This window comes from Mandrillus leucophaeus, unplaced genomic scaffold, assembly GCF_000951045.1.
Source record: "Mandrillus leucophaeus isolate KB7577 unplaced genomic scaffold, Mleu.le_1.0 Scaffold240, whole genome shotgun sequence".
Classification (NCBI taxonomy): Eukaryota; Metazoa; Chordata; class Mammalia; order Primates; family Cercopithecidae; genus Mandrillus; species Mandrillus leucophaeus.
Window position 1 is genome coordinate 730,291 of NW_012102477.1, and position 10,305 is coordinate 740,595.

At 53.3% G+C, this 10,305-nt stretch overlaps 1 protein-coding gene across 2 annotated transcripts in view; it reads left to right on the plus strand.

Annotated features, from left to right (window-relative positions):
- TRAP1 (TNF receptor-associated protein 1) overlaps positions 1–10,305 on the plus strand; it is a 68,031-nt gene that overhangs the window by 40,670 nt on the left and 17,056 nt on the right. For both annotated transcript variants that reach the window (XM_011982567.1, XM_011982568.1), the window contains 5 exons: positions 3,085–3,156; positions 6,352–6,512; positions 7,992–8,101; positions 8,751–8,824; positions 9,626–9,781. In XM_011982567.1, the coding sequence (XP_011837957.1) occupies positions 3,085–3,156; positions 6,352–6,512; positions 7,992–8,101; positions 8,751–8,824; positions 9,626–9,781 (573 nt within the window). The remainder of the gene's footprint in view (positions 1–3,084; positions 3,157–6,351; positions 6,513–7,991; positions 8,102–8,750; positions 8,825–9,625; positions 9,782–10,305) is intronic.

Sequence of the window (10,305 nt, forward strand, 5' to 3'; positions counted from 1 at the left end):
TGCCCAGCCTGACCTGGAAGGTTTTTGGTTTGTTTAGAGTCAGGATCTTCCTCTGTCTCCAGGTTGGGGTGCAGTGGTGCTATCAGGGTTCGCTGCAGCCTTGACCTCCTGGGCTCAAGTGATCTACCACCTCAGCCTCCTGTAGCTAGGGCCACAGGCACATGCCACCATGCCCAGCTAACTTTAAAAAAAATATTTTTTTAGCCGAGTGTGGTGGCACACGCCTCTAATCCTAGCACTTTGGGAGGCCGTGGCGGGTAGATTGCCTGAGCTTACGAGTTCGAGACCAGCCTGGGCAACACGATCTCTACTAAAAATACAGAAGAAATTAGCTGGGCATGGCAGCGTGTGCCTGTAGTCCCAGCTACTCGGGAGGCTGAGGCAGGAGAATTGCTTGAACTTGGGAGGCAGAAGTTGCAGTGAGCGGAGATCATACCACTGAACTCCAGCACTCCAGCCTGCATGACAGAGCAAGAAAAATTTTTTTTTTGTAGGGACAGGGTCTTGCTTTGTGGGCCAGGCTGGTCTCAAATACCTGGGCTCAAGTGAAATTCCCACCTTGACCTTCCACAGTGCTAGGATAATAGATGTGACCTGTTGTGTCACATCTATTTTCTTCTAGCAGTTTTATAGCTTTAGTTCTTACATTTAGATCTTTGATCCATTTCAAGTTAATTTGTGTGTATGGTGTGAGGTAGGGGTTGAGGTTTATGTTTTGTTTATGAGTGTACAGTTGTTGCAGTACTGTCTGTTAATAGATGTATCATCCCCCATTGATTACTGTGGAATCTTTGTCAAAAATTAAGTAATACACTGTCTGTGCAGTGCTGTTCCTGTGCTCTGTTTGGTTCTTTGATCTATGTGTTGATCCTTAAGTGCCCACATCACACTGTCTTAATTATTGTAGCTTTATAGGAAGTCTTAAAATTAAGTATTTTAAATTCTCCAACTTTGTTCTTCAAAATATTTTGAAAATATTCTAGGTTCTTTGTATTTCTAAAATATACATTTTAGAATCAGCTTGTCATTTTCTACAAAACCGGTAAGGATTTAGATTGGGATTGCAGTGCAGATCAGTTTGGGAAAAAATAAAAATAAATTGAAATAGGAGCTATTAGGTGCATTTTCTCCTTTACCTTGGTCTAACATTAACCTTTCCCTTAAGGACTCTATTTAAGTTTCTGATGTATTAAAGTAAACACTTAAATGAAGATTATATTGAATAACTGATGTCAACTAGATATTAATTTTAAGTAGTTTTTTATTCATAATTATAACATGATCTACAATAAATGAATCAGGCTGGATTTTGGACTCTTCATACCAGCACCTCAGAAATAATTGCCCAGAAGCCTCTTGGTGCCATGTTTCTTGTTGGCTGCTGGGGCCCATGGAACATGCACACGTGTGCACTGGAGTAACCGGTGGTGATGTGGTTTTGGCACCCATTCTGCCTGTGCTGCCTACAATGGGAAGGCTGACAGCTGGCCAGTCTCCCCGGCCTGCTGCTTGCTGTGGATTATTTGCTGAGGAGCACTGACCACCCCCGCTGTGCCAATGGAGACAGCACTGCTGCCCGGTGCTAGTGGGCTCCCATGGCCCCTGCGGGGTGTCCCGGGGAGGAAGCCTTTAGAAAGGAACTTCCTAGAAGGAAGTTCAGAAAACTGCTTCTGAGGGCCTTTGTCCCAATTCATAGATGTAGAGGCTTGGACAGAGCTCTTTTATTTAAGGTGGTCTGCACATCGTAGCAGAGCAAGCTGGGGCTGTGGCTGTGTTATGGGCATGTTGAGCAAGGAACTCCAGATGGGAGTCTGACCGGGCTTTGAGGAAGGAGGAGGCCATGGTCAGTAAGGCCTTGTGTGTTCACCGGCGCATTGGTCTGTGTTGTGATTCAGGCTGCTATAGCAGAATACCTTAGACTGGGCAATTTATAAACAACAGAACCGTATTGCTCACAGTTCTAGAGGCTGGGAGGTCCAAGAGCAAGGGGCCAGCAGACTAGGTGTCTGGCGAGGGCCCTTTGTCTCAGGCAGTGCCTCTTGCATCTTCACACAGAAGGTGGAAGGGACAGACAAGGTCCCTCAACCCTGTTTTCTAAGGGCCCTCCTTCCATTCATGAGAGTGGAGCCCTCATGACTTGATCACCTCCCCAAGGCCCCAATCCCAGGGCCATCCCTTGGGAGTTAGGTCTTAACATATGGATTTGGGTGACATCAGCACTCAGACCAGAGCAGCTGCAACAGGATAAGCCAGATTGAGGCTCCCACACGAGGGCTGCGCCTTCCCGCAGGAAAGGCATCCGTGCCTGCTCTTCCCATGGTGGTAGGGTGGGTGCGGGGGCCACGCGCAGGGCTGCGCGATCTCCTCAATCAGATCATTCTGCTGGATTGAGAGAGCCAGCAGAGGCGGGGACCGCTGTTCCCCGGAACCACAGCCAGGGAGAAGGCGGGGGGTCACATCTTCATGACGGGAGAGCTGTGCTTTCCTCCTAATTGCTGGCATCATATTTTCTTTTCAGGATGGTTTTTAACAAACAAAGCAAGTTTCTGCTGTCCCTTCCTGTTTTCTCTGGTGAGGCCGGGCTGCTAGGGCTAGAATTAGTCTTTTCTGTTTTTCTTTTCTTTTCTTTTTTTGTTTTTTTGAGACAGAGTCTCGTTCTGTCACCCAGGCTGGAGTGCAGTGGCACAATCTCAGTTCACTGCAGTCTCTGCCTCCTGGGTTCACTGGGTTCAAGTGATTCTCCTGCCTCAGTCTCTGAGCAGCTGGGACCACAGGCTCTCGCCATCATGCCTGACTAATTGTTTTTTTTTTTTAGTAGAGATAGGGTTTTACCATGTTGGCTAGGCTGATCTTGAACTCCTGTCCTCAAGTGATCCGCTTGCCTTGGCCTCCCAAATGCTGGGATTACAGGCATGAGCCCCTGTGCTTGGCCCCTAGAGTTAGTCTTTTCTGATGAGCATCTGGTGCTACCTGGCTGGGCCCTGTCTGGCCAATGTCATTGACACCATTTGAGCCCCTGGGGCTGCTGGTGCACCTGCTCCCCAGGTGCTGGGGGCTTGGCGCTTAGCGTGTCTCTCTCCTCAGGATACTGGTATTGGGATGACACAGGAAGAGCTGGTGTCCAACCTGGGGACTATCGCCAGATCGGGGTCAAAGGTAAGCGTGGGCCCCCCACACAGCCTCCTCCTTCCCCTCAGGGTGCAAGGATCCCTCCAGTAGGGGTGGCCCTGGGTGCCAGATAAAGTAACAACATTGTTAGTTGCATGCCACGCAGCGGGCATTGTGGGAACACCTCATGACATGACAGCCATCCCTCAGTATCTGGGGGTTGGGGTTGGTTCCAGGATCCCCCTTGCATACCACAGTCTGCAGATGCTCCAGTCCTGGATTAAAGTGGTGCCGTATTTTGTAGACATGTCTTTCTGTATGCTTTAGATGATCTCTAGATTACTTATAATACCTGATACAACGTAAATGCTATATATAGATATAACATAGTTATGTTTTTTATACTACTTTTTATCATTGTGTTGTTTTTTATTTTTTTCTGAGTATTTTCGATCCTTGGCTGGTTGAATCTGCAAATGTGGAACCCTGGAGATGAGGACCGACTGTATTGGCTCACTGCAACCTCTGCCTCCCAGTTCAAGCAATTCTCCTGCCTTGGCTTCCCAAGTAGCTGGGATTACAGGGGCGTGCCACCATGCCTACCCAATTTTTTGTATCTTCAGTAGAGACAGGGTTTCACCATGTTGGCCAGACTGGTCTTGAACTCCTGACCTCGTGATCCACCCATCTTGGCCTCCCAAAGTGCTGGGGTTACAGGCGTGAGCCACCGCGCCCGACCTAGTGTTCTCATTTTATACATGAGGAGATTGAAGTAAGTGCTTTGCCCATAGCTGGAAAAGGGTGAGAGCTGGAGCTTCCCAGGCTGTTGGTCTGAGTCCAGATGTGTTGTTCTGCCTCATGACACTTTTCTGCAAAGTCGATTCCCTGAGCCTCGTGGGCTTGATGCAGAGAGGGTCAGAGGGATCAGTCTCCTCTCACACAGCGCCATGCATGAGAACAGGCTTGGGATGCGATGTCTGTGGGTTTGGTGGTTCTGGTCAGAACCGCTCTGCGGGTCTGGGCGTGGTGACATGCGCCTGAAGTCACACCTACTCAGGAGGCTGAGGCTGGAGGATCGCCTGGGCCCAGGAGTTCAAGGTTGCAGTGAGCTATGATTGCACCACTGTGATCCAGCCTGGGCGACAGAGCAAGATCCTGACTCTGTAAAAGAAAGAGAGAAAGGGGGAAAGGAAGGAAAGGGAAACTGCTTTGTAGGGGCAAGTCAGCCCTTAGGTCTAGGGTGTCATTTGGCTGCTGGTGTGACTGCAGTCTGCAAAGGGAAGACAGGTGTGGGTGGTCAGGGTTTCCTCAACAGTGTCTGTGCCAAACTAGGACAAAGGTGGGTGGCCTTGGGTCACCCTGGTGCCCTCCTTACCGGCTGAGTGCTTTTCTGCCTAGTTGTTGTTAGCCTGAGTTCCGCCCATGTGGCACTTGGTACCAACTACTTGAAAATAGAGCAATTGTTGATCCAAAGTAATTCACAGAAATTTCTACGTTTATTTATTTATTCATTTATTCATTGATCCGCTTATTCATTCAGAGACAGGGTCTCACTCTGTTGCCTAGTCCGGAGTTCAGTGGTGCAATCACAGCTCACTACAACCTTGAACTCCTGGGCTCAAGCAGTCCTCCCACCTCAGCCTCCTGAGTAGCTGGGTCTACAGGCATGTGCCACTATACCCAGCTAATTTTGTATTTTTTTTGTAGAGACAGGGGTCTTGCTTTGTTGCCCAGGCTGGTCTCAGACTCCTGGCCTCAAGCAGTCCTCCTGCCTCAGCCTCCCAGAATGCTACGATTACAGGCTTGAGCCGCTGCATTCAGCCAGAAATTTCTACTTTAAAAAAACTACCTGCCCAGGTGCTTTGGCTCATGCCTGTAATCCTAGAACTTTGGGAGGCCGAGTTGGGCGGATCATGAGGTCAGGAGTTCAAGACCAGTCTGGCTAACATGGTGAAACCTGTTTCTACTAAAAATACAAAAAATTAGACGGGCATGGTGGGAGCTGTCATCTCAGCTACTCAGGAAGCTGAGGCAGGAGAACCACTTGATCCTGGGAGGCAGAGGTTGTGGTGAGCCGAGATCGCGCCATTGCTCTCCAGCCTGGGCAACAAGAGCGAAACTCCATCTCAAAAAAAAAAAAAAAAAAAACTGGGCCGAGCACGGCGGCTCACGCCTGTAATCCCAGTACTTTGGGAGGCCGAGCAGGAGGATCACCTGAGGTCAGGAGTTTGAGACCAGCCTGACCAACAGGGTGAAATTGCATCTCTACTAAAATACAAAATTTAGCTGGGCGTGGTGGTGTGCACCTGTAATCCCAGCTACTTGGGAGGCAGAGGTTGCAGTGAGCCGAGATCGCACCACTGCACTCCAGCCTGGGTAACAGAGCGAGACTCCATCTCAAAAACAAAAACGAAACCCCCCCCACCGCAAAAAAAAATAAATAAATAAAAACTACCATAACTGACTTTACCCGCCACGTTACGTTTTTTGTTGTATTTCTCTCGAGGTTGGTCTGCTGTCCTGTGTGGCGGCCACCAGCTGCATGTGGCAGTTTAAATGTAAATGCATTAAAATTAAATAAAAGGGGGCATCGAGCTCCTCAGCTGTACAGGCCACATTCCAGGTACTCGGCAGGCTGTCCAAGTGCACCTGACAGATGCAGAATGTTCCCATCATCGGAGAGAGTTCCATCAGACAGCATGGGCCAGGGCAGTGGGCGTGTGCATTTTACTCGATTTTTGGCCTTAGGATCTTTGGCAATGTTATAGTGGAAAACTTAAGTGCTGTGCGGTGCTTACAGACGCATGTGCGTGATTTCCACTCTATTCCCACAAAGTGTAGTCTCCAGGAGAGTTGAATCTGGAAGCCAGTTTGGAGGCTCTCCTCACTCCTGGCCTTCCTATGGAAGGAGCTTATTCAAGGGAAGGAGCTTATTCAGGTTGCTCTTTCTCCACTCCAGGTGTGACCCGCAGGCCTCCCCCTATCTGGGACAGGCAGGACTACAGGCTTTGGGAATCAAATGGAATACACACTTGTCCCACTGCTGCCAGCTGGTTGTCCTAGGGCCAGTGTGTCACCTCTCTGTGACTTAGCTCTTCATGTGTAGAATGCGGTGGAAAAGTACTCGGTGTGGCTGTTTTAAGGATGAAGAGGTCTTAGCGGTACTGGCAGAACAGCTGCAGTGTCGTGAGTGTCTCCTCTCTGGAGGGGAGTCTGCCTCCCTAACCGGCCTCTGCCCCACAGGCCTTCCTGGACACGCTGCAGAACCAGGCTGAGGCCAGCAGCAAGATCATCGGCCAGTTTGGAGTGGGTTTCTACTCAGCGTTCATGGTGGCCGACAGAGTGGAAGTCTATTCCCGCTCGGCAGCCCCGGGGAGCCCGGGTTACCGGTGGCTTTCAGACGGGTGAGTGACGAATGTCGCCTGACAGGCAGCTCAAAGCTGAGCTGGAGCCCTTAGCATGGAGTTTGGAAAGGGTTGGACTCAGAAAACGCACACAGGCATTTTCTGGGCTTTTTTTTTTTTTTTGAGACGGAGTCTCGCTCTGTTACCCAGGCTGGAGTGCAGTGGCGCAATCTCTGCTCACTGCAAGCTCCGCCTCCCGGGTTCCTGCCTCAGCCTCCTGAGTAGCTGGGGTTACTGGCACGCGCCACCACGCCTGGCTAATTTTGTATTATTAGTAGAGACGGGGTTTCTCCATGTTGGTCAGGCTGGTCTTGAACCCCTGACCTCAGGTGATCCGCCTGCCTCGGCCTCCCATAGTGCTGGGATTACAGGCGTGAGCCACCGTACCTGGCCAGAAAATGCACACAGGCATTTTCTGGGCTTTTTATGTAAAATCTGACTCTCCCACTTTGGGGAGTCAGTGACTTTTGTGGCTCCAAGTGGCCCATGGCGCCTCTCTGGTCCCATGTGGTTGGTCACCATCATTGCACTTGGGAAGGCAGGCCCAGCCCACACTGAGCTCCTTCCTCAGTGGCTGGGCTGCAGGACTGGCCTCTCGCCCGGTGGCCCCTCTGCAGCCTCCTGTGACCGACCTTCTGCAGGAGCTCATTCTGCTTCCTCCCAGCCCTGGCATTTCCTGGCTTTGCCTCCCCAGCCCACCTCTGCCTCTGTAGGGTGAGGAGCCTGCTGGGGGCTTTTTTTTTTTTTCTTTTGGGACGGAGTTTAGTTGCCCAGGCTGGTGTGCAATGGCACAATCTTGGCTCACTGCAACCTCCGCCTCCCGGGTTCAAGCAGTTCTCCTGCCTCAGCCTCCACACGCAGCTCCGGGGGCTTTTTAGCAGGTGAGCCGCTTCCAGCCAGCTGAGGTGTCCTCCCTCCATGATGCCATTTCTGTTCCACAGTGTGTGCCGTGTGCTCAGCTGGACTCCCCACTCTCCCAAAACTCACTTTCCTGTTTAATTCCATGAGAGCAGGGCTCACAGTAAACTTGGGTCAAGGCATCCACACGACCCTGCCGGGGGATTCCCCGCTCCTGTGCTTCTGAGATGGTTTTCTGTTCTTCTTAGGGGGCGCCTGGCCCCCTGGCCTTTGTTTCGGCCCCTGGGCATCCGGCAGCTGATTTGGAGCTGGGCCAGGCTCCCACAGTGCCCCAGGGTTTTCGGGGTAAGCCCAGGAGCTTCTTCCAAGCCCAGGGTAGGTGGAGGACCCCCGGCCCACCACCCAAGGGAACCAGAACTCTGCCGCCCGCCACAGGGTCATCGTTCCTGATGGGGATTTGATGGCCTGAGTGGTGCCCTGGGGTCAGAAATGGGGCATTTGAGGTGTGTCATGTGTTGGTTTGGGCTCTGCCTGTGAAACCCTAGGGAACCGCTGGAGTCCCATGCAGGGTGTGTCCCAGTGTCGTGCCCACCTGGCTTTTCCTTTCCTTGCCTGCTTTAGCTCTGGAGTGTTTGAAATCGCTGAAGCTTCAGGAGTTAGAACCGGGACGAAAATCATCATCCACCTGAAATCCGACTGCAGGGAGTTTGCTAGCGAGGCGCGGGTGCGAGGTGAGCGGGAGCCTGGGCCCAGGCTCACTCCGGGATCCATGTGTGGCCTGGAGGCCACCAGGTCAGCAGGCATTTTCCTGGGTTCTGCCTGCATGAAGGGTGTACAGGAAGAGCCACGAAGGACCGAGGTGCTGTAGGATTGGAAGGGGCTGCCCGCCAGGGCTGCGTAGCACTGAGCTCCTGCTGGTTCCGTGTGCTGGGACTGGGAGGAAGCCGGCCTGGCTGAGGCAGGCCTCATTCTCCATCCTCTGCATGGCGCCTGGCCTTTAGCGCACCTGGGGGTTTGGCCCAGTCCTGTCCCAGGATGTGGGTGTGGCCTTCCCTGTATGTGTCCTGCTGGATGCTCAGGGAGGCCCCGAGTACCCTCCAGGAGTCAGCCCAGAAAGCCATGTTCCAGCCACGAGCTGGCATTGCAGTCTCGCAGCCGCCGGGGCCTCCACAGATCTGGTTCTCACTTGGGCTCTGCTGCTGCCCCTGTGAGACTGGCGGGAGGACAGGTGTCCCCGTGTGCCCCATTTCTGTACCTGTGAAGTGGGCACAGCATGGAGGACCCTTCCCAGCAGGCTGGCGCTCACCCTAGAGCTGCTGCAAAGCTTGCGTTTTCACCAGCATTGTAGATGCAGTATGGTTTTTGTTTTGTCCTTTCCAGATGTGGTAGCGAAGTACAGCAACTTCGTCAGCTTCCCCTTGTACCTGAATGGAAGGCGGAAGAACACCTTGCAGGTGGGCCCGAGCTCCTCCACGGGCTGCTCAGCCATGGAGACGAAGCTGTACATTTCAGGGCAGCGGGGAAGAGATGAGCCCGGGGGTTGCGGCCCAGAGTCACAGGGCAAGCTGCTCTGTGGAGATGAGACCTGGGTGTGGGGATGAGGCAGGGCCCAGCTCCACCACAGCCCACCCCTGTGTACCGGGCAGCTGGGGTCAGGAGTCAGTGTTCACTGAGGTGTACCGCCCATCCCAACTGGGTCACCACGTTAGTGTGCAGCCATGGTGTTCAGTGCAGCCACCCCACATCAGTTCCAGAACATCCCATCACCCCAAAAAGCCCTTTCCCCACCACCCTTCCCCCCGCCCCTGCAGCCACGGTCTCCTTTCTGTCCGTTGGGCTGCCTGTTCCAGACATTTCTTCTAGATGGAGTCATGCGGACTGCTGTCCTCAGTGACTGACTCCCCTCCTCGCGGTTCAGCTGTGGTGCAGCGTGGGTCATCCTCGCTCTCACGGCCCTCACCGTATTTGTCAGCTCGCCCTGCTGGGCAGCGTCGTCCTCTCCCACAGGCCCCCTCAGAGCCCAGCTGGTCCATCTGACATGTCGTCCTGAGGTGCCCCAGAGCCTTGTGTGTCTCCCCTGCCCTTCCCAGCACAGCCCACTGGTGGGGCTGGAGAGGGGTCTACACCTGAGACCACCGCCTGTCTGTCCCAGGGGCCTGTCTAGGGACAGGCGCTGCGGTGGCTCGGGCCTGCACGGTGGTGGGGAATACGTGCGTGGTAAACACGACGCTCTCCCCGCCGATCTCTGTTTCCAGGCCATCTGGATGATGGACCCCAAGGACATCAGCGAGTGGCAACATGAAGAGTTCTACCGCTACATCGCGCAGGCTTACGACAAGCCCCGCTACACCCTGCACTATAAGACGGACGCGCCGCTCAACATCCGCAGCCTCTTCTACGTGCCGGATATGGTGAGCTGCTGCGGCAGGCCCACGGCCCTCGTGGGGACTCTGTTTTGTCCCCCCGTGACGTCAGCTCTACAGATGTCACATGATTAACGTGGCCGCGTGAGGGCATAAAAAACAGGTAGTGCTGGGTGCAGTGGCTCACGCCTGTCATCCCGGCACTTTGGGAGGCTGAGGAGGGTGGATCACCCGAGCCCAGGAGTTGCAGATCAGCCTGGCCAACATAGTGAGACCTCATCGCTGAAAAAAAAGAAAGAAGAGATGCCTCTGGGTGGGTGACGACAGATGTTTCCTCCCTCAGGGGTCACACATGGTGAGGGAAGGATTGATGGGCATCTCAGTGCAGGCTGGGGTAGGGGCTTGTGGACTGGGGCCTGCCTGGGGAGGGCCCTGAGAGCCTGCATCACCTGCTGTGGATCAGTGGATGCTGTCCTGCCAGGCGCTCTGGGAAGGCCTGTGGTCTGCCGCTCTGTGGGCCTCTCTGTGTGCTTCCTCAACACCCTCCAACTCCCCTGCTTTCTTTTAGCACA